This window comes from Sprattus sprattus (genome assembly GCF_963457725.1).
Source record: "Sprattus sprattus genome assembly, chromosome: 17".
NCBI classification, from domain to species: Eukaryota; Metazoa; Chordata; class Actinopteri; order Clupeiformes; family Clupeidae; genus Sprattus; species Sprattus sprattus.
In genome coordinates this window covers 14,157,662-14,185,610 of record NC_137915.1, presented here as the reverse complement: position 1 = coordinate 14,185,610, position 27,949 = coordinate 14,157,662, and the positions used below count along the sequence as shown (strand labels likewise).

At 41.8% G+C, this 27,949-nt stretch overlaps 1 protein-coding gene across 1 annotated transcript; it reads right to left on the bottom strand.

Annotated features, from left to right (window-relative positions):
* Nucleotides 1-4: 4 nt before the first annotated feature.
* Nucleotides 5-24,914, bottom strand: trpa1b (transient receptor potential cation channel, subfamily A, member 1b; the record flags this gene model as incomplete). The annotated part of the gene is made up of 27 exons (XM_080855453.1): nt 5-191; nt 1,004-1,119; nt 1,445-1,546; nt 1,642-1,710; nt 1,840-2,022; nt 2,206-2,335; nt 2,494-2,663; nt 3,172-3,261; nt 4,313-4,466; nt 4,929-4,999; nt 5,434-5,532; nt 6,054-6,113; nt 8,210-8,300; nt 8,730-8,896; nt 11,613-11,727; nt 13,251-13,415; nt 13,752-13,921; nt 15,337-15,437; nt 15,762-15,861; nt 16,081-16,129; nt 17,119-17,255; nt 19,260-19,405; nt 19,802-19,910; nt 20,614-20,721; nt 21,845-22,020; nt 23,969-24,131; nt 24,831-24,914. 27 exons carry the CDS (start codon nt 24,912-24,914, stop codon nt 5-7), a joined length of 3,312 nt encoding a protein of 1,103 aa, XP_080711579.1.
* Nucleotides 24,915-27,949: the final 3,035 nt, after the last annotated feature.

Genomic DNA, 27,949 nt, shown 5'->3' with positions numbered 1-27,949 from the left:
AATCCTAGTGATGGGACTGAAGGGACCTCATGAGGGGGATCCACTTGGACGTCTGAGCCCTGCCTCTTCTGCCGCTGGAGGCATCGTCAGGGCCGTCATAATCATCCGCCTCAGATGTGATCTCCATCTTCTGCAGGATCAGCTTCACCATGGTGTGTTGCTTGTCCAGGATACTGCATATTTCCCTTAATCTAAAAACAAACAAACAAACAAATACATAAATAAATAAAATGTGTTAGGATTAATTTGTTATGTTATTCATTTTAGTTTTAGTGTGTACTTTTTTCATAAATACTCTGTTATAGTGAACAACAACAGGCAACAATTTCAGGCACAGGAACAGGCACATATTGAACATTGTACTCTAAAATGGGTAAGCATGTACTTTTCGGCCTGACCACTAGAGGCCACTCACACACAGATAATCCACATGCCAACTGTCTCTATGCCGCATTAATGATTATGACAACACACCACTTAACCACCAGAAGTGCATGTCATAAGTGACCAAGAGCAAGTAGAGCCCATTAATGCTGTGGGTAATATCAATTTGGAATGGTGAGAGCTGCTGTCCGTACATTAGCTGCAGTTTTGAGGCCGCTTAAGCATTGGCCTTGCTAATGTCTATGCATGGGATGATTTCTTTTATTCAGCAGTTTAGGTAATTTGACACCTGTCTTTTGTGTTAACAAATACACTGCAAAATAAATTCCTGGAAAACATTTCAAGTGAAAGACTGTATCATTTGGTACTTCAGCGACACCCAGATAGGGCCAGGTAAGCAATGTTTCCGAACTGCTAGGGTTGCTATGTGTGAGAACAATGAGAATGTGCTATAGAAGGGGCCTCCTGCTGCGATGCCATCTCTGACACAATGGTAGACGATGAGCTCCATCACAGAACCTCACATACCTCCGAAAAGTTACAAATGGAAAAATGCCAACTAAAGCTGTTCACTTCTTTTCAATCGTCCATTTACTGTAAATTTTGAGAGGAAGGTCACCTGAGCTTCTGCTTCCTCAGCTCCGTCTCCACAGGCGTGAGCTCCTGGCTGCTGGTGTTGAGACGGCTCCGCGCCGCCGACACGTCCCTCGAGTGGAAGAACCTGAACACACTCCTCTGAAGGAATCACACCAAATCCGACAAGTCAGCATTTCTTGGTTTTTATTAATTATTTTATTTGAAACGCTTTTATCCTAACAGTTATATCTTACAAATTGTTAGCGTAACCCAAAAGTGAAGACGTCTTCAGCCGAAGCACACGGCACATTTAGTGAGGGGGAAAATAGAGGGAAAGTTGTTCTCTTGTCAGAGAATTATGGCTCGCTAATTCACATATGGGTGGACTAATTGCCTTAAAAGTGCAACTCCTCTGTAACATAACACACACCATGTGGGCCAGTTATAAACTCTAGGTACACTGCCACTGTTGCCAAATACCTACATTTCTGCAGTTCTTATTGGGATAAACAGTGATTGAAGACTTGTCCACTCGCTTAAGAATCCAATATGGAAGCTTTTTCTCCAGGTTTGTGTGAAGATCAATCTGCAAGAGAGCAGCGCTAATTTGATTACAACACAAACACAACCCTAAAACAAGTTTACTCTTTCTGCCAAGCGGCTTGGATGCCCTTCTCCAACCTGCATGGAGATCCTCTTCAGACTGGCGTTCCTCTGCACCTCTGCGATGTCTCCGACTGCCAAACCAATCTGCAAGAGCCCAAATGGAGACAAATACGTTCAATTTAACAGGGGCCGATTCAAGTCATTACCGACAATTAGCAGGCGTAATTCCCCACCACACTCCCCCCTTTTGTGAGCGAGTGCGCCGGCTGTTACCATTAGGTTCATGAGCAGGATGGGCATGAGGAGGATGAAGAAGACGAAGACCATGTAGGTGATCTGGGGGAAGGCCAGCCGCTTGCTCTCAAAGGCGCCAAAGAAGTTGGTATTATAGTTGAGCTCCCCAACCATCATGACAAATGTCTGAGCCAGAGAGAGGCCTGTCCAGTGAAACTCACTCTGAATAGGAAATGCACGGGGAACAAAAGGGAGATGAAGGCATTGTTATTTGTCCCATTATGAAACCACAGTCAATCACTTTGTGTGGACAGAGGGATATTAAAGTGAGAGTGTGTGTGTGTGTGTATGTATGGGAGAGGATATTGTATAACAGAGTTAATTACATTCTAAATGTTTGTTCACCTGATGGAGCATGAGAGCATAGAAAGACAATCCAAACGCCAGGACCAAGAAGATTACAAGCACGATGACACTGAATAACGTTTTGATGATTTCACCAAACATCACCACGTAAATGCCAAAATGCTCAAACCTAAAAAAAAAATACAGAGAAAAAGAGAGAGAGAGAAAGACAGAGACAGAGATACAAAGAGAGACAGGGTGAGAGAGAATTAGAATGAGAGACACAGAGATAAAGTGATCTAGGATCGACCTGTCTGGCTTTGGTTTGATATTGTGCACAGTAAGTACCTTTGCAGGTAAAGCAGGAAGTTGATCCAAGCTAAGAGAATGGCCACAGCTCCAGCCTCCCACACCCAGTTGTCCACCACACCAAACATGAGGGGAATCGTGAAGACCAAAGAGGCGATGGAACTCGCCCATTCCGCTGGGTTTGAGGGATCTTTGAAGTACCTTGATTTCTACACATGGAAGATTAAAATTGGAAAGATTTCATTTGTTATGTTTTTGACACTGCAAATGTAATGTGACAGACAAAAGTATATGGTTATTCTACTCCACATGTATACAAGCCGTATAATATAGTATGTCATCATTGAACAACACAGATGAGACAACCATCACATGCACTCAGGGCAATTGGCTGTGTTCAAACCCCTCCAAAGCAGACACTGTCTCCCCAGAGCTCGGCCAGCACTGGGCCAGAGTAGGGCCTTAGCCTGTTCCACTGGCTGTCATCTGGGGTTGGGGATGCACATGACAATAAGGGGAGGTCCCCAAGGCCAGATCTCATTCCTTTTGCCAGGCCTGGATGTGCGATTCAAACACACTGACACTGAATCACGCATAATGTCACACCTGTCCTCTGTGGGAAACCTCGCCTTGAAGGTTCATCCTAAGTATGACGCTGATTAATCGCCGGGCGCAACATGCCATGGCACAGCAATGTGGTGACACGACGACCGTTACCTGCTGTGACATTTGCATCATCTGCTTCAGGATGGTGTATGAGCTCATGACGAGGACCATGATGATGCTGGGGGTGATTAGGTAACTGTTCTGTGGAAGGGAAAGGAGAGCAGAGAAAGATTAAAAAATGGAAAAGAAAAACATGTATATATATATATATATATATATATATATATATATATATATATATATGTATCTGTGGAAGGGAAAGGAGAGCAGTGAAAGATTAAAAAACAAGAAAAGAAAAACATGTATGTATATATATATATATATGTATATGTGGAAGGGAAAGGAGAGCAGTGAAAGATTTAAAACCAAGAAAAGAAAAACATGTATGTATATATATAGAATTTAATAATCAAATACATAGTTAAATGTCCTTCAGGAGCTGCATCCTAGTTTAATCACAGCTTAATACCTGTGTAATGCCAAACTATACAGTAAGACCCCCTAACTCTCACGACAAATAGCAATATCCCAAATGAGCTCAGCAATGCCAAGAGCAATAGGAGGTCTAACCTTGAAGCCAGGCAAACTTGATGTATTACTCGCAGTTCATAATGAAAGTGAGTAAATTAAGTAATAGGACAAGGACAAGGTTATTACCCAGGAAATGCATATGGGATGATGATGGAAGGCATTAAAAGTAATGGGACATAAAATGTTCTGTCAAAGCAAAACACATCTGGCCAACAAGGCCACATGAATCATGGGAAGGCCCTGGCTGTGAGGAGGGCGGCGTGAAAGCAAGAGGTGACGAGGTGATATTACCATAAAGTGGTGTGGAAGTCATTAAAGCGAAAAAAAACCTGCATGCTTGATTCATGCCTGCAAGTGCCTTAAGACCCTTCTGCAGACACACTTAACTGGACACTGGGTTCACTTAATGCATATGTTTTGGTCCCTACATATTCACGACACCTTAGTGTTACTTCAATTATTTCATGTAAGTAGAAAAGCAAGCTCACAAGGTGTTTTTCTACTTTCCATCATTTGACGAACAGTGCACGTCAGCACCTTCATTGTTCTATCCGGAGGCCTCTGTCTCTTTTGTCTCTGCACAATTGCTCAAAGAAACTTTTGTTTCACAGCACCGGCCTACAGTACGAAGTCTCTCTAATTAGCGAATGGATGGAAGTACCTGGCTGATTGGGATGGGGCCCACCACGACAGATGTTCCATTCTGGCCGGTGGTCTGCGTGGGCCTCAGGTTGACAATGAGGAAGGTGAGGGGCAGCAAGCCAAGCAGGTAGATGACCAGATTGATCAGGTGAACTCTGCTTCCGTACGCCAGCCTGCCAGAGACGGCAGCCAGCACGGTCATAAAATCAAACACCGGAAAGGCTTAAGAGTTACGGCACAGCCGGTGGCCCATTTTCATCGTGCATGTATGTATAAAAGTATAAAAGGAATGAAGTGTTTCCCTTTTATAGAATAAATGAGGACAAGCGATTAAATACCAGTGTAGTTAATGAAACATAGTTTCAATGAATATGTTGCTGGGTGAACACAAGTAGTGTTTAAATCATTTGATATTAAATTCTTGACTTTTCTCGTTTTTTTTTACAGTAGAGCATATGGTGCAGTTATGGTGCACACGTTCCAATATTGGAGTCGGAGCTCATAATCTGCCATTTCATGTTGATATGTTCTGAATATAAAATGCCATTTCTGTCCTTGTAGACGGATCACTTACACATCATAATAAGCTGTGAATTAAAAAGAGCTCATAAAGTGTTACAGAAGCGCATGCTTACCATTTCATTTCAAGGTACTTATTGCAGATAGGGTGGGTAAGAAGCTCAATGCGGTTGTACTGCACCATGGCCTGTGAATTTGCATTAGGAAATGTCAGTGCTTTGATGTTCCATTAACTTTAAATGTTTCAAAGGGAGAAGCACAGCTGTTAGTATTTTAGTGGCAGCACACCACACATTTTGAACCTGTTTAGGTGAGGAGAAACTGATGATTTGCTGCTGCGGGTTGCCGCCCATTTGCATCGTTTTGCAGTGTCAAGCTAAAATCTTAATTTTTATAATAATATGTCTGCCCATTATTCATTCAAGTACTAAATATTTGACACTTCTGACACCTTTATTAGGCAGAAATAATTAAACAAGGCCAGTTCTTTGACTCATATTTGTATTTGTATATTAGTCTGGCACAGAGAGTATCTGATCTGAGCTGTTTGTCTGTTTCTTTCTCCACACTGTGTGGAAGTCTTGATTAAAACAGGCGAAGAGGATGTTGGCTGTCACTTACATTCATACCAGCTAGAGGTTGGACTTTCAGACTCTTGTCCGTCGCTGCATATTTTTTCAGTTGAATTGGAGCTTGGAGCCACTGGAAATTGTACTGGATCTGCAGGCACAATAGAAAACAGACATTTCCCAACGTGAGCATATATTATTAATGAGGTGGTATGAAGAGGTCATTCTAGACCAAAAAAGGGGGTAATCTAAACCCCCTTGTGGAGTTTTTTGGCCTGTGTCCCGAAAAGAACCGAAACAGTCTCTACACAGAACCCTGCAGAACTGCAACTGTTAAAAGTGTTGGACCAGAAGCTTGTTGAAGAGGTATCCCCATAATCTGAAGAACCTTTTCACCCAGGTTTCCAACAAAATATGAAAAACATCTGATTGTGTAATTTTAAAAAGTCAGTATCTTCGTTTAAGGATGATTCATAAATTATCTGTTGCTGTGAATGTGAATCACTGCCTCACTGCAGTTGCGTAACTTCAGCACCCCCTTTCTCTTCAGTAATTTTTTCTTTTCTTTTTATCTTTCCTCAGAGATGTCCTCATTATGTTCATCACTCAACCTTATACATAACCTTATCATAAAAGTGTGCATTAAAATACATTAACAATGATTGTACTCACATGGTAGTCAGTGCAGTTGACGTCATGGTCTGACTCTCTGACGCACTGGTCCAGCAAGTGCTGAGTAATGAGCATTCCAGTTAAACCATTCATATTTAAGGCACATAAACACACACACGCCCACTCAAACGCACGCACACACATACACTCACGCACGCACACACACACCCACAAACACAGACACACACACACACACCAGTGGCGGCTGGTGGTTTTTAAAGTGAGGGAGGAAGGACTGTGCGCCTGGTTGCCATTGGCCTGCTAATTCCGTTGGTGGCATAAGTATGTGAGATACAAGTTGTTTCAGGGTGTTTTTGTGGACTACAGTACTACAAAATAGCAGGCAGGGATACAATTGATACAAAGCCACCAGTGTGGCACCATTGTACTTAAAAAGCTGGTGGGCAGCATGTCCTTGGACTAGACAAGGCCAGAAGGAAATGATGCAAAGCCAATTAGTCAAATCAGGCCTACTCTTGATTTTAAAAACTACATTCTAAATTTTGGGCCTACCATTTGGCCTATTTTCCCCCTAAATTAGTAAAGCTATTGGTTATTATTTGACTAATTTTATTTTCAGCTGCAATTGTTTTAAGAAAATTAAGACACAAGACCAAAAGTGATGCCATTTAAAATGCTCTGAATCATTCACTAACATCCTTTCCACAATATTAAACAACGAGTTACAAAGGCAACAAGTAAGAGAACATTATTTCAGAACTATTAACATGGGCTGTTAGCCTAACATTGTTTGTGGCAAATGTGTATGTTAATGGATGTTTCAGAATGTTGGTCAATGTGTAGGCTAATTCTAATTATACGAAACACATCGCAATCTGAAACATTCATTAACAATTTCCATTCAGAATGTCAGCTGAACGTGAACAGTCAGACTAACAATAGGCGTATGAACGATTTAAAAACAAAACAGTACAGCCGATTGTTTTTTTTATGGTACCAGTGAGCTATAAGTATCGCATACGGCATACCAGTTAGCATTAACCGCAGCGGTTTTACCAATGGGTTTAGTGACTTGGATTTTTGGAACAGGTTTCCCTGTTGTTTTGATACTAACCTTCTCTGTGTAGCTCAATGAATGAAACGGTTTGTTCAATAAAACACGAACAATATCTTCGTTTTCCATTGCACATCCTCTTTATTTGACATCTTTCTACAACAATCTTTAAAGGCACAATATGCAACAATTATGCTTCAGGATTAGGGTTAGGATAAACAGTTTAACCTTAAAATAACAGCTTAAAAAAAATTGGGGCGCTACAATGACTTTTAATATGGAGAATTGCGTCCGTGCCAATGGCATAGCAGGGTCGATAGGCATATAACTGCCTTCTGTAGTTTTGCCTGCCGATGCCCGCCGACCTGACTTTGATTACCTTCTGCCGATCTAGTAAGTAGCTTATTTGCCGTCTTGCTTAGTCTTGTGTTGCACATGATTGATGTTTAACTGTGTAAGGACAGTCGTTGAGTAATTAGTTTGTCATAATGTCTAAGTCAGCACATTTCAAGAGATTTCGTTAGTTTTAGCTCCTAGCATACCTTTAGTGAATAGCTATTAATCCTTAATACACCTTTAAGGGTGACGTGTTATCGATATCCTTCTGCAGATAATGGTATTAATGTCTAATCCCCTCCCTCCAACGCCAAATCCGTTGTTTATTGGTTAAGCTATGTTGGCGCAGACTCAGACGCTAGGGAGGTCTTTCCTCCCCTGGGCAATGTATGTGAATGAGCCCCAAGAACCGCCAGTATCAGACAGATTACATTGATCTCAATGGGAGCCAAAGGGAGGACGTCCTCCGTGCAGTAATTTCTTGTTACGATAGGGGGTGCTAATGTTATTTTAACTCAGGGAAACAAATTATAATATGCAAAGTATTAAATACTGATATCAAACTGCATTTTTAAAGGAGTTTAGTCAGTTCAATTACAAAAATACATTTCTCAAAAAGTTTGGGGAGGTTCTTCCTCCATTTCCTCAATGGAAGAACCTCCTCTGACACCCACACACACACACACACACGTACACTCACATGCATACACACACACACACACAATCCCAGTTACACCATTAGTAGTTATGGCATATAAACACATCTATTTGGACTATTCTGATGTTTGGAGTTGGGCATACTGACCTTGTAAGACTCAGGGAGGAACTCAATCAAGTCAATGACCACGCAGCGATGGTCAGATTGTATCTTAAAAATTTTAATAGCTTCGTCACATCTGCAACAAGACACAAAATAGATTTCCACGCTAGAAATAATGAGCATTTTCCTCTATCAGCAATAAAATAAATTACCAGAAATTAACATTATAACTGTATAGAGGATTTGACTGGTATTAACCACTTCATTAGATTAACTTTCAACATGAGAGAGGGTGAATCAATGTTAGATACTGTGCTTTGCAAAAATGTTTCTTTATGCACAGTTTTTGTGTACTGTTTATATCTTAAAAATTCCAAGGCTTTGGAGTCTAATTCAAAGTATGGTAACCATTTTTAATAATTGATATGAGTGCGTGAAATTATATTTTGACAAACCAAATTTAGCAGCCAAAGCGATGATACATATTTTTGTGGTTTAGATGACATTAGATGACAGGTTGCATGCATGGCAGCAGTGACATTAACGAAGGAGGTGGTCACGTTACCTCTCATGTTCAATAACGGTGTCTGCCACTTCCCTTTTCCCATGATGCACTGCTTCATGGAAGAAGGAGGCATTACTCTTGTTCAGAATAATGTCAGCACCCCTCTCCAGCAGAAGTTTCACCGCAGCAGCATGCCCCTCTCTGGCAGCCAGGTGCAGAGCTGTGTTCTGTGACCAAGTGTTGAGAAAAGTGAACAGAATGTTAATGGCCGTTTAGGTGCAGGTAGAAAATCTATAGTGGATCTAAACATCATCTACATGTAACATATAAACCTGCTTGAACTGGAATGTGCATTCTTGGACATGCAAAGAGGCCATTGCTTCCAAGAAAGCTACAAGCTAGATAGATAAGATAGATACAACTTTTATTAATCCTGTGAGGGAAATTCAATTGCCAAAGCAGCAAGGTAGTAGGAATAGCATTCAAGTATATACATAAAAAAAAAAAAAAAAAAATTAATACACATTTGAAAAAGAAATCAAATAAATAGATAAAATATATAGACATCATAGTGCAACGTACATTACATAAAACTAAATGTTTGGTTGTGTTGGTTGTGGAGTCTTATGGCTACTGGCACAAAGGACTGGCCAAGGTGCTTTGTGGTGTGCCGTGGAGGGATCAGTCTGTGGCTGAAAGTGCTCCCCATCTGAAGCTCATCAAAGAGGGGATGGTAGGGGTTCATCAGGATAGCATCCAGCTTCCTCCTCGTCCTCTCCTCCGCAACTGTTTCCAGGTTGTCGAGTTTTATTCCCACCACTGAGCCAGCCTTCCTCACCAGCTTGTTGATCTTGTTTGCATCCCTTGTGTTGATGTTACCCCCCCCCCAACACACCACGCCAAAGAAGATGACACTGGCTACTACAGACTGGTAAAACATCTGCAGCAGCCTAATGCAAACTTTAAAGTACCTGAGCCGCCTCAGGAAGAATAAGTTGCTCTGCCCCTTCCTGTAAAGGGCCTCAGTGTTGTCAGTCCAGTCCAGTTTGTTGTTAATATGTACACCCAGGAACTTGTAGCTGTCCACCGCCTCCACCTCCTCCCCTCGGATGGTGATAGGGGTCGGGGCCCTCTTCTTGCTCCGCCAGTAATCCACCACCAGCTCTTTCGTCTTCCTGATGTTGAGCTGGAGGTGATTTGTGTCACACCACCCTACAAAACTCTTTACCAGAGCTCTGTACTCCTCCTCGTTGTCGTCCGTGATGCAGCTGACGATGGAGGAGTCATCGGGAAACTTCTGTAGGTGGCATGTACTTGAGTTGAAGCGGAAGTCAGAGGTGTAGAGGGTAAACAGGAAAGGTGACAGCACAGTTCCTTGGGGGCCCCGGTGCTGCTCACCAGCACATCCGACAGGCTCCCCTGCAGTCTTACGTATTGTGGTCTGCTGGTGAGGTAGTCCACCAGGCCATGGTCCACCTGCATCACTGAGAGATTCTCAGCTAGCCGAGGTGGCTGGATGGTATTGAAAGCGCTGGAGAAGTCAAAGAACATGACTCTCAAAGTGCTGCGCAGCTTATCCAGGTGTGTGTAGGCTCTATTGTGAGTGTGCTAGTGTCTATTGTGTTACCATGGAAACTATGTTTACTCACTGCACAGCTGTGTACCTGCTAGCCACCATTACCATTACCAAATACATCATTTAATTGTTTGTGTGACGTGATATGGAAGTTTATAAACCTGACAGCAGATAAACACAAGTGTGTGTATGTGTGTGGAGTTTCAGTGAGAAAACCAAAGGTAACTAGACATGAAGACATGAATGTGGCCGCAGCACAAAGTGAGAGACTGAACTAAATTTAATATAATGGTGTTATCTTAGATGATAACATTTCTGGCAACAATACCCTAAAAACTTTGTTGTATATCTTAATCTGAGTGAAAATGTAAGGAAAAATTGTTAGTGGATGTGGCGTTTTGTTTTTAAATATGCATGTTCATAAAATGTTGGATTATTAGCTGAAGGCAAGAATATGTTTGAATTCAAGTAAGTGTAGCGTAAATGCCACATATAAGCATACAAATATGGACATTTATAACAGGATGGGTATGCACAATCATAATAAGCATGAGCAGCAATTAGCGGGGTCCAAGCAGAATTTGCACACTGCCCCAAGTGAAGGAACTGACCATTTCAACATGTGAAAGAGGACGACCATTGGAATATATCCTTGATGTTTTGTAAATGTTATGTAAGGAGTTAAAGACAAAGTTTGATTGACTGTGCAACTGAAGCCAAGTATAAGCATACCAAATTTCAGAATTTTAACTGAAGACGTTCTATAGATATTGTACTGTGTCAGTTGCAGTGACCCCTCTAGACAAAATTCCACTTGGCGTGTGCCACAAAGAATGTGGTAGTGAAAGCAGGGTGTCACATTTGGTTAAGCTTGAACCTTTACATTGCAAGACATTAGCTATTCACTAGCTATTCACAACACACATGAGTCATAATGAGCTAGGGTAATGCACCTCCTCGAGGCCAGCTTGTCATAAAAAAGCTTTGACCGTACCTCACTTCAAGGGAAACGCACACATAGGGACACACACTTTTTATTCCGGATCAAGCCATTTGGGGCTTATATATGATATTGCCGACCAAAAATGTGTGTTATGAAAGGTAGAAAAAGAAGAAGAAGAAAAAGAGGAAGAAGAAGAAAAAACAGTACATGATAATAATACATCATATAGTCTATATAACTGTAATGTCATATCAGGCAATGCACAACATAGAGGTGAAATAAGTCTTTAGATCATTTATAATTACTATTACTTCCTCTTACTTTCTAAGGGAAAATGTTTGGCCAACTCAGAAATTAGAGAAAGTGCTACCAACAAGAGAGTAGAGGGTAGGGTAGATATTTTTCTGAAAAAAAACCCACGTACCCCATCCTCATCAGTCTTGTCCAGGAGTTTGATGTTGGCCGCCAGAAGGATTTTCATGGTCTGTGTGTACCCCTCTGCAGCAGCATGGTGTAAACACGTCATGTCTTTGTAATCACTGGAGAGGAACAGGAAGTAAAAGTTGAGTTAAACATCCTCCGTATGGCCACATCGGCGTTGTTTTTGTGTCAAGTCCTGCCAAGGTGTTTGCAAATGTTGTCTTGGCTGAATGACATTGAATCTTATCCAATGGCAAGAGTAACCAAACAATTAGGCCAACACATCATTGTTAGCACATTAGGCTAAAACTCTTAAGCTATGTTAGCATTGAAATGTAGTGCAGTTTACTATACTGGAGCCTACTATTACGTTGCTAAAAGGGTTGTTTAACCAAAAGTGAAATATATCAATTCATAACTGTCAGAGTCAGTGACCAGAGAGCTTATTTTGACAAGAAAAATATATTTCTGATGAAATTGTGTGGAAAATATTGGCAAGGAAATTCAACCACCAACCTCAATCTTGCCTCACTACAGAGAAAACAAATACTAAGGATTAGTTAAGTCACATTGTAGGGAAAGACCTACAGACGGTGCTTCAGTGATGACACTACCTGTGGGCAGGGGCGGAGTGGCCATCGGGAGCACCGGGACTTTTCCCGGTCGGCCGGTAGGCCAATTATCTCTCGAGAACCAGCCTGCAGGCCGGCCTTCGCAGCCGTCGCATCAAATTCATGAGCGGCCCATTTGAATATACGTGAAATCCTGGTCCCGGGAAAATCTCTAAATTCTCCGATAGTTACAAGGTTCAGCAGTCCAACCACTATTTATAGCACTATTTTTCTCTCTACATCACACCTATGGTGTGTGTCAAACTCACTCCCATCAATCCAACCTTCTGATTTTTGTTTAGCCTCATATATTGATGTAATTCTTTTTATTCAGACGCTCCATTACTTTCATGACCACAAATATAAATTGGCCAGCGATTTAATTCGTTTTTTTTTTGTTGAATGTAAAATAGTCGGTGCAAAGCATCATGGGAAATGCGTATCGTTCTGCCTTTATCAAGTGAACCTAGGGAGATAAATTAGCGGCTATCAGGGAGAGATAGCAGGTGAAGCGGGCCTGATGGAAGGACATAAGATAAAGGAGAAAGGAGGGGGCAAAAAGGCCAGACTGAAAAAGAGGAGGATGCTGGAGGAAAGTGCATCAAAATGTACAAGAATTACGGATTTATTCAACCAGCCGTCAACTAGGTGCGAGTGAGTTGACATGACACATTGTTGCGAATTAGCATAACATTTGAGCCAATACGGGACGCGATTTGTTCCGTATTTCCATAAGTATATACAAATACACTGTCACTGTCATGTCTGTCACCCACACATCAACTATAAATCTAACAATAATGATCAAAAGCCGCCCGTTTGTTTCTGTAGTTGATATATGGGAGGTGGAGGGGATGCGGGTTGGGCCAGTTGTGGGCACGTTGTGGGCACGTTATGGGCCGGTGGTGGGCCGGTGCAGTCAGAATTGTCCCGGTGGATTTTTGTGTCCCACTCCGCCCCTGCCTGTGGGTATCTGGAACTTCAGTGTGGAGTTTTTGCCTGTGCTGTATTTCAGCTGTCAATTAGCGTACCTTTGAAACAAAGCTCCTCTCCTGAGCAGCAGATCAACCACTTTGGTGTGACCTGCTCTGGCCGCCAGGTGCAGGGGCGTGAGGCCATGTTCATCACCCTCGTTCAGCATCTGTGAGTCTGTGATGGTCTCCAGCAGTCTATGGCATGTGTTTATACGCCCATATCTGGGTTACAAAAGAGAATGTGTCATAAGGGACAACTTTTTTGAGTGGATATGACCTATATCTTTTGAATGTCATATTGTGTTAGGACACCCTTTATTAAAACTGACTTACTAGACATAAGATAAGATATTTATGTGCACTAACAATGTTTGGGATATGTATCTAGATCTGACTTGGACAGTTCAACTATATAGTGTATATGTTTATATGAGTGTACTGCTGTTTCAGCTCAGCCAAATTAATTGCAAATTTGCACAGACAACGTGCTTATTAATCGGTGTGAGCATTCGGCCGTGCATCCAATGCAGTGCCGAAGGTAACAAAGATAACCCTCACTCAGCTGCAAAGTGAAAGGCTGATTTCTTGTTTTTGGATTTGCGTTTGGGGCAAACTTGCAGGCCCAGGATGTTCTTGACAGAGTCGTGGATGCCCAGTCTGCAGGCGTAGTGCAGGGGATTGCATCCCTCATTATCTTCATCACACAAGAGGGCCCTCACAGGGTCGGTCTGCGGGAACACACACAACACCATATGTCAGAGCAGTGAACTGACAGCAACTAAAATACACAGCAATCTAAAATCCCCAATGGTTTATTTGCATAGAGGAGGCTTTTGTGTTCTGTTCTGAACCCTGGCTCTGAACCTAATTCTAATCGCAACTAGGAGGACCTGTTCTGACAACATGTAGGCTATTGACATTGAGCATACATTGTTCTTACAATTCCATTAAGGATTAAGTAGTTAAGGACACTTTAGAACGAACCTGATTTGTACTTATTACAGTCCTAATTTGCATTATTGAACTATATGTACATAAATGATACGTATGAGAGTTTACCTACCTAAGTATCGAACACATTGCGTGCACAGACGCTGCATGTACAAATTGGACCAATGCTGTTCGGCCATTAGTTTTACAGTAGTATTGCGCTGAAGAACACTTTTGTATTGGGAGGATTACAGTGACTTATCAATACTGTATACAACATTACGGAAATAAATTAAAGCAAAACTATGCAACTATCTGCCACTTTCTGAGGTATGTTTATATAGGCAATTCATTTTGATGGTATATTGTAATGCGAATGACATATAAACACACAAGTCGTTCCCAACAGTTGTTCCCACGAGGATATGCACTTAAACCAGGGGTGTCAAACTCAAAAACACAGAGGGCAGAAATAAACGAAATGGTGTAAGTCGAGGGCCGGACAGTGGTGCAAGCGCTCCCTAAATTGACGTATGCTACCAACGCGGGGAGAGTGCATTGTTGGACTTGCAGTATTTGTGGTGCGTTCGACATACCAGCGGCCAAGGCAGACAAGCTCTGATAGATAAAAAGATGGATACTTTATTAATCCTGAGGTAAAATTAGCCAAACCAAATAAAATGTCATCGTTGCTCATTCAAATCAATGGAACTTTTTGCAACATTCTGAGGAGCTGGCGGGCCAGATTAAATGGCTTGTCGGGCCTGATCAGGCCCGCGGGCCTTGAGTTTGACACATGTGGCTTAAACCGTGACAACACAATATTGGCAAAACATGTTATCGCCAAAAGACAGTAGTTAGCACGTTAGCAAGTTTTTTTTATCAGTACCATCTGGCTGTTGGTGGTGTTTGCACAGTTTTTGAATGTCTTTTAGATAGCTAGCATGACTAAAACTCCATACTGCTGCTCTAAAAAAGTCATTTTAAAAGTGTGTGTTTCTCAGTCGTGCTCAAGGAGATCAATAACATTGCATCTTTTAGCTCACTCTCCCTGGATATATTGTCGACCAATTAGATTGATGGAGTGATTATAAAGCCCTTGGTTACAGTCACTGCATCAGGTCACCTCAGCTAATTGAGTAAACAGAGGAATCTAAAGCAAGCAGTGCTGTCACTAGGAAACCAGAAAAACAGAAGACAAAGATAGCATTACCTGTAAAACGTGCTCCGGGATGTTTTTCAGGCCTTTGGGCTGGAAAGTGACAAGATGCAAGAAGTTCCGTCCCTCTTTATCCTTGATTTTAATATTTGCTCCTTTAAAAGAAAAGAGACTCACACGTTCAGTGTTCACCCAAAGTTCAGCAGTTAAGTGGTGTTCTGGTTCTATTGGCCACTGTATTTTACATGTTAACTATAGGGCACTGTATTTTATGTTCATTTTTGTAGACAAAATAAACTCTTTGCCAAAACATGCACAGTTTGACTTTCCTGGAAGATAATATCCATTGAAATCAGTACAGAACATTCTTTCATACACACAAATGCACAAAGAGCTTCTCTAGTCTACCTCATGCAGAGAAGGGGACTCACAACATGTGTGTTCATCCAAATTCAACTTTTTATGAGCTGGTGATTCACCTTTGGACAGAAGAAAGGCCACGGCCCTCCATGCGCCACAGCTTGTGGCCAGCAGCAGTGGCGTGAGGCCCTTACAGTCGATGCAGTCGATGTCTGCTCCCTTTTCTCAACACAAAATGAAGCCAACCGATTTATATTTAGAAATGTCACCAGACACAAATGCTGTACAATTAACATAATTAGTTCAAGACGTCAAAGGATGCATCCACATGTTAAAGCACGTCTCATTTAAATGGCAGTTTGAGATCACTGAACAAAGGAGAAACATGGTATCTGACAATCGTCTTTTCTATTCTTATCCAGTAAGCAGGGCGTTTACCTTTGAAATGAGATATTCTGCCAATTCTACATGATCAAATATCGTTGCCCTGCAATGAGAAAAACAAATAGTTTTATTTGCTTCCTTAATTTAAGTGGTGTCTTCCTTTGCAATGAACAACACAGTTGATAAAACACTTTTATAGGGAGAGAGACACTGTGATGTGAATGGGCAGCCTATGTTTGTATAAGGTCCATTTAAGGTCAAGATTGTCACTGAACAGATGGCTTTCACAAATCTGTATTTTCCCCCATAAACTCAAACACTAGTGCATGGGTCAAACAGAGGGCAATCGGGCAGATGAGGATTCCAAGTTAATTCCCAGGTCATACAGAAGATGAATGGACCACACTAATATCCTGGGATATGTTTGTCTTATTGCAGGAAACACTGGGCTTCCTCCATTGCACTCCCCTCCCCCCCAATACACCATAAAGCAGGTCTCGGTTCAATATCAGAGACTGATAAGAGTTCAAACAAAAGGCATCCTATCACGTGACATTTATCACCTTGCCAGTATCAAACCACTCAAGCATAGGTCTATTACTGGGTGTATTGTATAGGCACTGGTATTTAGTATACATATCGCGGCTTGGATGCTTCTGTTTTGAATCTCGGTTTCGAGTGCACAGTGGAGAAAACTGGGATCAGATCACTAAAGGGGCATTTGTTGATCTATCATCGTATTATCTTGTGTGTGTGTGTGTGTGTGGGGGGGGGGGGGGGGGGTAGATGGCTCTGCCTCTGATGGAGATATGAAATTATTCTGTGCGTGGGGAGGTGGTTGGCTCTGTCTTGAATGCTGAGTAAGTCACTAACCTGTGCCAAAAGTTCTTGCTGGTCCATCTGTTGGCTGATAATAAACTAACCTGTACACTGGGGTTTCATTGTCTAACATTGCAGGAATGTCTGGTCAGCTTAAAATAAACTGACCTGTGCATGGAGGGGGTCTGGTTGTGCACTTGTGCAAGGGGGTCTAATTGTCTGATAATAAACGCACCTGTGTACAGGAGTCTTGTTGTCGGATAACAAACAAACCTGTGCAGGGGGGTCTGGTTTGCCCCGTCCCTCATGTTGATGATGTCCTCCCCGTGGCAACTGGAGGACAGCATGAGCTTCACTGCCTCAATGGCACCTTGAGTGCAGGCCAAGTGCAGAGCCGTGGATTTGTCAGCCTAGGTTAGCGAGAGACGCCCATCCGCCCACACACAGCCGAGCATAGAGCATGAGTGTATGCACACGCACACACACACACACACATATATATATATGCACATACACACAGGAATGCACCCACACACACACATAGGCACACACACACACACACACAAACACATGCATAAACAAGTTCATGCATACACAGACACATACTCGCACGCACACATGTGCGCACACATACACAAAGCCACTCACACATACACACACAGACACACATCACACGCACACCCATCCACCCACACACAAATAGAGAGAGAGAGAGACAGAAAGAGAGAGAGAAGGAGATGAAAATGACGGTTGCCCATTAGGGACAAATGACAGAGTCCAACCCTGCCAGGGCTTGGCAGCTCCTCCTGAAACGAGTGCTGGGCAATCTCCCTCCTTCTCTAGGGGGAGTAATCCAAACCATTAATGAGGGTAGTTTGACTGGCGCAGCCTCTGGACCGCGCAGGGCCTCGTTCAGTCCCACAACATAAGTGGGTGTCATTTGTATCAATTTGGCCATCAGGGGCTTTTTATAACATGCAGCATACAGTGGTGCTTCTCTAGCTGATAGGAGATAGCAGAAGTCGGAGTGCCGCTGACTTTGAAGCCAATCTGGTTTCAGTCTGACTTGGATCAGGCCCTGATCTGGGGTAACCTGCATTGTGTAGACAAGCACAGTCCCGCACTGGACTCAAGCTCGTAACCACAGGCATGGGAGGCGGCCGGTGTCCTAGCAAGGAGGCTAAAACCCATGGGTGCTAGTGTCTGTCTCTAGCACGTCTCTTAAGGTGTCAGGGTGTGAGGTTAACTCACTGCACAGCTCTGACTGACTATCGTTACATTGGCATAGAGCTGGGACAGATCCACACCAATGTCCTTTGCACAGCCAGCTACATTAGAGTGACTAGATGTCCTCTTTGACCCGGACATGTCCTCTTTTTGAGACCTAAAAAATGCGTCCGGCAGGGATTCCAATATCGTCCAGGATTATGCCTTGTACAATAATTTTGAGCCTTTGATACGATACGCCATTTCCAATCTGGCAACCCTGAGCACCTTGCCGCCTCCACTAGTTGCATCGTTTACAATAGTACATGACATCTGAATTTGAAATAGATGTCAAAACTTATTGCATGTAAAACAGATGTCCAAAAACTCTGACGCGGGGGAGGGGGCGGGGTCCCACCACCAAGTATTCTCTTTTTCACAAACTCAAATCTGGTCACCCTAAGTCCCAAGCTCCTTGTTACTGTCTGACTAATGGTTACTGGCTACACTACTATGAAAGGTCCGTTTCAGTATCTTAAACACATGGGTCATTTGTTTGTGTGTGTGCGTGTGTGTTTGCTATTTTGTTTACAGGCATGGATTTGAGGTAAAGGATCCAATTGGTTATTGGCCTGTAATTAGATATAGGTAAACTGCTTTGCCTGAAATCTGTTTCATAATGATCACTCAGCTCCACTCTAATATAGAAAGCATCCTGATAAATTGGCCTTACAGTACAATATCTGCTGGCCTTCAAAAGTGAAGGCTATTAAGTTTCATGGGACATGCAGATTCAGGCTCTTTGTACTTTGCATTCTGTTGATGCATGGAGATATTTTTTGAAGGATTTCGGTAAAAGCTTTTTGTGGCAATGTGCTTACTGGAAATGTTTGGCAACACTTTGCTTGAACCTGGCTTCAGACGTAAGACGGACATAACCATATCATGAACAGGTTTTGGCAGATGTCATATGTATCATGACATCATGTCTTATGATTTTGCCATTACCATTTTCTGTAACGCTCATGACAGCTCTCTGAATTTTATATGTCAAAGCAGTTGTCATAGCGTCATATAGTCGCAAGTCAATAGTTATAGATTGATATTACTATTTATGGCAGCATATGCCATCCTCTATAACATATTTATAACGTGGTTATAACAGTCTTATGAAGTCAGGTTCAAGTTAAGTGTAACGAAATGTTTACCTGTTGCTGATGGACTCTGGCCCCTTTCTCAATGCAGAGTTTGATTACTTCAGTGTTGCCCCCACGCACCGCCAAATGCAGAGGACTGCCTTGAGATTTGTCAAGGTAGTTGATGTGAGTCTCAAGGCTGTGTCCAGTTTCTTCCCCTGTGTCAAAAGTAGACAAATATGGCCATATTTGAGCAGTGAGATTTCCTGAGTTAAAGTTAAATGTACAAAGTTTACACATGCTGTACGAGAGTATATGCAAAGTGGCCAGTCATGATTTGTATTGCCTATAGACAGATACTGATTTGCATTGCAATGTTGTGTCATCAAATGCAAACAACGCTTGTTTGTTTTGGTCCAACCTACAGAAAAGTGATGAGTTACTGGACCGGGGTACGAGTATGCTGATGTTTAAAGTATGGAATTTTCCATTTGGTCAACACATGGAGTTTGGTTCCACTACTCCTCTTAAACTATTTCGAAACATTGCAGACCTCCCAAGTTGTATAAACTGACACGGGTAAATAGATTACATTGGGCCAAAAAATGATGTACCTTTCTTCAGAATCACTTCCATGGCCTCTTTAGCTCCAGCAAAGGCCACAGTGTGGATAGCATAGTGGCCCAGCTTATTCTGAGAACACAGTCTTGCACCATGACTAAACTAGAACATCAGACAGAAACAGACAGAGATGGGGAGAGAAAGCAGTATTACTTTAGTCCATTGCTATGAAATATACAGTACAAGTCACCAGGGTTTGTGTGAAACTTTTAACCTTGTTTAGAGTTCAGTGAAAATATTGATGTTTGAATGTCATCATATAAATATACTGTATTAAGAGGCACACATATGTGTAGACTCAAGAAATTGTTTGCTTTAAGGCACACCATTGGTGTGTTTCCCATTGATTTGAATTTTTTTTTCAGTCACCTACTTTCCATAGCCATCAGCTCTCACAAATGCAGTGCCTCAGAAATTTGTATTTTGTAATAGTATGCAAACATAAACTGATTTGATATTTTAGTTAAAGAAAGATGTTTTATGTTTTAGAATGTACATATTTTATAAAGTATATTTGAATACATGCAATATGTGCACTGTTACTCTCAAGAGGATAACGTTTTAAAACATTTTAGAAACTAATTTGAAGTTTCTCGTTGTAAACCTTTTACTTTGTAATTACTATACTGTATGTATATATTTATATATATATATAGTATCAGTATATCAGATATTATATTAGTAGTATATATATAAAGTATCAGTTTATAAGATATTATAATTTGTAATATCATTATTATTATCATGATGATAATATTATTAGTATTGTTATTGTTATTATCATCTTCATTCTCATTTCTCTCACCAGTATGTCCAGGGCCTGGCAGTTGTTGCTGGAACAGGCCAGCATGACGGGGGAGTTTCCCAGGTCACCTTCCAGGTTGGCGTCCGTGGCACTGAAGGATAGCAGCAGCTGTGATGACAGCAGAGGGGTCAAACACCTGATCGCTCACAGCAGCACAAACATCACACACCTGGGATCGCTCCCGCCAGCACAAACATCACACACCTGTGCTCGCTCAAGGGAGCGATAACATCACACACCCCTGCTAACTGCTGCTGGGGAACAAAAAACAATATTGATAGAATCCTCTTCTTAGTGTCACAGCTGTTTCAGTCTCATTGATTGTGTGAAAATAGAAATACAGCATCCTGAATAACTGCTGCCTACAAGGTGAAGCACATTTATCAAGCTATTTGTTGTGCTGCCAACGATACCCCTAAACTTGGACTGGACCCTGATATGAAAGAGGAAAAAATGTATCCATCATGTTTCATCTCAACATGCTTTAGATTTCAGTGTAAGACATACTCATCCAAGCCAAAAGTTGGGTGGTAACAGTCTTCATGCTAGGTGATCTGAATTTACATCAGTGAACAGTGGGCCACTTCCGAGTCAGAGTAACTCAAAGGACCCTAGAGCTCTAAAAGTGTATTAGGTGTAAAACACGTAAACGTTAACAAAGCACATAATGTTAATGAATGTTAATAAACATTAACAGAGCACTAATGTCAATACACGTTTAAAGTGATCTGTTGCCCTGATCCAGAATGGAGCCGCAGAATCCAAGATGTGAGCACACAGTCTTGAGGCAAGTCACTCATATTGTGGACTATAAGTATGACAAACATGGCTGCCTTTTTTCTCTCCTTCACCCACCTCCTTCCACATATCCTTGTGCTTTTGTACCTTCATTCAAGGTGTTTGGGTTTTGAAAACATTTGACCTTACATCAGGGCTGACAATCATTCCAGCCCACATGTCCATTCCACCATGCCATGTCTGCAGAGGTCTATGTGTTTCCTCTTGAACAGGAGGACCTTACTCATGCGATGAAGCGGACAAATTCACAGCTCTAGGCTAGAGTGTTACCTTTTTGTTCAATCACAACTTATCAATGCTTATGATTAGAGGTGATAGAAACACACACACTCACCTCTCTGTCCATGGGGCACACATACACACACACACACACACACACTTAAACACACACACACCCAGGTTTGACTAAGGTATGAGGCCATTGCAGACTGACCTCCACCATGCTGTTGTGCCCCTTGCTGATGGCCAGATGTAAGGGGGACATGAGGGCGGTGTTGAGGATGTTGGGGTCGGCTCCCAAGTCCAGCAGGAGCGCACAGCTGTCCTCCTTATGCTTCTCCACGGCCCAGTGCAGCGGTGTACTACCCTGCTCATCATGCACGTTCAGTCCTGGAGGGGGGGGGGAGGTGGTGACACATCACACATCAACTGCTATGTTAATGTGGAGGTGTGTGTGTGTGTGTGTGTGTGTGTGTGCGTGATCCTTTGGAGGAAGGTGCTACCATCACTGACATCATGGGCTTGATTAATGAGGAGCACACATACTGATGTATCGGTAGTACTCTGTAAATAGCCTTGGCTAAAAGCATGTATTGAAATAATTAAGGAGGGGGGGGGGGGGGGGGACTGTGGACCAAGCAGCATACCCGACCATGTATGGGTCTAAACACCCCCGGGGACCCGGGTTCAAATCCGATCTGCGGTCATTTCCCGATCCCACTCCCCATCTCTCTCTCCAGCTCATTTCCTGTCTTCCTTCACTATCTTGTCTGATTAAAGGCTTAAAGCCCATAAATAAATTATAAAAAAACAAAACAGTTATGCTAATAAATGTATAAGATAATGCGAAGATCACAAGGTAAATTCCTAAAATGGCAACTGTTTCATGTTTAAGTTGGGTGTGTAATACACATACACTATACTGAATATAGATTAGTCAGAGTGTATTATGCGTGAGTGAAGTGCAGTCTTCTTTGCATTAGTTCCATTCTCTCTGATCTCCTAAAGCTTAACCAGTGTGGAATACAAGTCACCGTCACTGTCACTGACACTATGTGGGATAAGGGGAAAAGAAGATGTCCACTGTCAGCGTCAGCTGTCTCAGCCCCATGAAGAGTACAGTACGCCTTCACAGCTATCACAATCATTCACAAGCCCATTTGCTGCGGTCGTGACAGAGGTTCAGCACGGCTTGATGAGGGTGGGGGGGTAATAGAGGTGGTGTTGGGGGTAAGGTGGTGGGATGGGGGTGGGGTGGTGTTTCCATCAGAGGATAGAGGGAGGTTCTCTCCTTCACCTTATCACCTTGCTCAAGTCATTATTTCCTGGCACGAACATTTCATTGCTCCTTTCCTTCCGAGTGTGTGTGTGTGTGTGTGTGTGTGTGTGTATGTGTGTGTGCTTTGCTTTTATCTCTTCCTTCCCTAACTGAAGATGACTTGCGGGGACATAAGCGGTCAGGGGTGTGTATAGTAAAAGATTACTTTGGTATACGGTTACTGTATTTCATTTTGCGGGGATGATTACTTGAGGTGAGTATGTGTCTCATTGTGTTTCTGTGTAGGTAAGGTCAGCCCTCCTATTATCTATTAACTTCATGTGACATTCCCTACCCAGCCCTACCTTCACAGAGAAGCACTCCAGATCAATAGCTTGATAAATTGGGGGAAGCCCTCCTCACATTATGCCGTGGTGTGGGCTTAAAACAGTCTGGTCTTAGCTACAGTACAGAAAACGTACAGCACAGACCTCTCTAGAGGAGAGCAATATAAGTCTAAAAAAGAAAGAATTACCATATCATCAATTAGTTGTAAATAAATACATACAAATAATACCTTTAAAGAGAGATATGTGTGAGTTGTCACAAAGCAGGATGTATAAACACGTATACTAACAGCCTATATCTGATAAGATTATATCAACTGGGATCCATGATTATAGAACCCAAGTGTAATTTACAGAGAAAGCTTTTGAGGCTTTTTTCTTGGAAAACCTGAGGTTAAGACAGGGATAAATCCTCCAAAAGTGTGGTCCTTTCATACAGACCTACAGTAGGTACATCTCACCAGCAGTGTGCATCAGGGTAAGAGTGTGTGTGTCATTCACATCTCCGGTAGAGCTAATGCGTGGCTAATTCCCTGCCCAGTCTTCTTCCAACACAGACGAGTGTGTGATATTTACATGATTACAGTCCTCCTCAATCTGATTACACCAATCTTCCCGGATCCCATTACAGCTTAATGACCAAGTTCTGTTTGTAGGAGACACCAGCATGAGTATGGAGTGGTAATGGCCCTTCACGGGAGGCAGAGTACCATTAAAAACCTGCGGCACTCACCCTCCGGTCCGGTGGCACTGACCAGAAGCCGAATGACCTCCAGGCTTCCCCCGGAGGTGGCGTGGTGGAATAGGGTGGCGCCGGTCTCATCCTTGGCCGTCAGGCACTCTGGGTGTTTCCTGATGATGTTCTCTAGGAACGGGGCGTTCCCTTGGTGAGCGCACTGGACAGTGGAAGAGAGGATGGAGAAGAGGGAAAGAGCAGAGGGTAAACTACAGCAGGGTCCATATTTGTGTTATTCTAGTATGGAGGGTTGTGTGGATGTTTTTGTCATTGTTGTTTTTACTGTTGATGTAGGTCAGCTAGGAATTTCTATTACACAAGTTAAGTCACTGATTTGGTTTGATATGTGCGTGTGTCCTGAAAAAATGTAGGCCGTATCAGCATAACCGCTCATCTCGTAAATGAAATAAAGCTCTCATACTCTTATTATTTTAGTTTTCACATGGGCCAGAACTGTGTACAGACTGTATCATTTCATAACCACACAGAACTGCACTTGTGCAGGTGCAGTGGACAAACAAAACAGTCAAGCCAGGCACTAGACACATTTTTCCTTTACTTTGTACTAAAAAGTCTACCTCATCATCAAATGCTTGTTGACATTTACATCTGTGAATTTGTCCCACTTCAATGTAAATATGATTACACAATATGTGCTTAATACATTTTTGATATTTTTTTACTTTAATATTTGTGCATACAAGTTGAACCAGAAATACATTCAAATTTGAGTTTGAACAAGCATACAAAGTCACATCTACTCTCCGTCAATAATACCATTCTACATCATTAGCAATCACTTAGCACACGCACACGGTGGAGGCAACCCCTTTACCCCTTAGCATCAATTAGGACTTACTTCGAAGACTTTAACCGGATCCAGGGTTGCATCGTCTGTGTCGATCACGCATTTGTAGAAACTGCTCTCCCTGGAGACTGGCATGGGAAGGCGTTTACAGTCAGCCGAGTCAGTGGGTGAGACAGCTTCTAGAAGACAAGAGGAAATGTCTTCAGAATGATGAAAGGCAGGCATGTGCAGATTTGATTACTGCTCTTCCACAACGTATAATTGTCATCAGCAGAGCTTTGTTTGTTAGACATGTAAAAGGCTGGAAAATATGTTGCCCATCTACTACCTAAGGTGTTCTTACCATAAGCCACAAAGAGCCCTTTGGATATTATTTATTTTTAACGTCACGTAAAATGGGAGGAGATTTTAAGGTAAACCTCTCTTGTTTGGAAAATCAATTCTATGTGTCACTGCAAGGGCAATTGCCGTGGGAATTCTGTTCCCTGAAAACTTCTTTTGTAAATCCCACCACTACAGAAACACACTTGGTGGACGACATTGAAAATGTCCTTCGTTTCCTTTGTTTACGATGCAGTCTGGAAAGGCAGGTATTTATAGTAACTATTGTATTTGTGAATGTTTGGCTTTATCGTACCTGGACCGGAAAAAAAATCAATAACACCACATGTGTACACCAGGGTCCAAGCACAAGGTGAAAAAATCGGTATAAACACACATCATTACAGATTAAGCCCTCTTATCATGTCACGATTAGGTTTTTAACTTAGAGATCGATGAGCAACTTCCTCCAAAGGTCATCACCATCACAACTACGGAATTGCACATCGATGCGCTCTCAGTCTAATTTAATTTCTTTTGACCATACTCTGAAAACAATTACTGTCATGACTCATCATAAATGACTCATGATGCAATTCATCACAGTTTTTGTGGGAGAGGCTGTGAGTTTTACTTGGATTTATAATCAATCTACCCAAACAACATGGCCGGCGTTGGCTGGCCAAATTCAACAGATCTGGCTGACCTCAAACAGATTTAAAATACAAAACCACAAACAACTGTATCCTTAGAGTTCACCCAAACATGGAGAAAGTTCTAAACCATATTTGGCGGTTGAAAGGCAGAAAATATACAAGTTATTTCTGCATTTTGTTTATTCCTTCTACCTGTTCAATACACAGGTACTTATGACTACGCCATCAAGACCAGTTGTAAAATTGTCTTTCTGGAATGTACACAAAAAGAGAACAATCTCTCCTCGTTTATAATGTGTTATTTTCTCCTCCAGTGTACCTTTTCAAACTGTGTTCACTTTCCTTATCCTAGCTAAGCTGGAACTGAACTGGTGCCAAGACTGGCAACACTTAAATGTTACCTTAACTGCAGGTGAAGGAACACAAAAAGACCAGTATTGACTTTGTGCTAAACACATTCATATCAATCCCTCGCTTTCAGATTGTTGTTGGTGAGACCTTATTGGATATAGATCACTCCCAGTGTATCACCCAGTGTGAGATTTCTGACATATCTTTTTGAGGTATGGACTTTTAGGTGAGGTACAACTAGCTAGTCCAGCATAAACTTGTCCGTGAAAACTCTTAAATGACCTGTGCAATAGTGAAAACGATTTGATCAGTTAATCCACTAAATAGAACACGCAGGCATGCATTCAGGAAGACAGTGATCTCCATGGTGAACTCACTGACCCTTATATTTACTGGTGACATAGCATTTGTACCATGATACATAAAAAAGTTTAATGCTGAATCATATTTCACACCATTAAACATAAACATTTGGTTTGTGGAAAGCCAAAAAAGAGTTGACTGCCACTCAAAAACTGTTGAATCAATTGAAGATGCCATTCTGAGTATCTTCTGGGAGTTTGAACAAAATAATTAGCCATGATTAATTTGTTTTAAGGTTTTCTAGTTGCTAATAACATATTACATTTTAATATGCACTGTGTCTAGTATAAATGCTTCCCAGAACCCTGTAATCACAGGAGGAAGTGGAGTTTGTTCACAAGTTATCCATAGGGGTTATACAGTATGTGATTTTGGATGAGCATCAGCATTGGATTGGATTGGTACATTGCTTCCTTTATTTCAAAGATGTTTTTTTTTCTTTCTTTTTTTGTTTTTTTATATCTTATCACTTGTCTTTTGTCTTACAAACTCCAGCGTCCTTCTCGTCCTGTCATGTGCATCTGTTCTTTCCAGATTACTGTCTTCGAAACATATAGACTTCAGAAATATAGAAATATCTTAAACTATACTATTTCACACATTCACATTAGTGAATATGTTCATTGCCACAGATGTTAATTACGACTAAAGCAATTCATCATGGCTGAAGTGTATTCAAACTCAATCAATGTTTGCAGCTTGTACTTCATTATTGGATCATTCCCTCAGCCTTTAGTTTCTGTTTGTATCTAAGCCTCCAGTCTCCATGTCTCTGATGTGAAGTATTTGCATTAATTATCGTATATGCTATAATACAGACAGGATTGCTACATCACATTTTTTTTAATGTAAAAGATTAAGCACTGTGCAGTTATCAGGTAATGATACACATATTTACCACATTTTACATGAAAATAATGCTTGTGAAAATTATGAGGTCTGTGCCTATTTCTTACTTGAAATCAAAATGTATTATATTCTGTACCATGACTGACTCTCTCTCCCCAAGAACACTAAAATAGACTGAAATAAACAGTAACGACTTTAAAACATACAAGTGAACAGAATCTACATCAAGTGCCAGATAAGATACATTTATAAACTTTTCAGAGGGGTGGTAAGTGTAACCCATTAGGGTGTCCAAACTCCCTCCATTCAAGTGACAGTATAAATATAAATGTCTAATGTCAAGGCAGATAGAAAGCAATCTCCTACCTGTGTCAAGCAGCTGTTAAGCAGTTCTGTGCTGCCTGCCTTATTTGCCACCGCCTCAAAACGACAGTGGTTATATACACAGTCGGATGCTATCCAGTTACAGCGGCGCGTGGTTGCAGACTCCAGACTCCGACCAGTATGGAGGCAATGCTGACCTTCCATGCAACCATAAACCACACACTAATGTGGCATTAGAACTGGTCTCTGGGCAGTTTCAGATGATGATGGCTACAGTTAATGTAACAATGGTTTCACCTCTCTGGT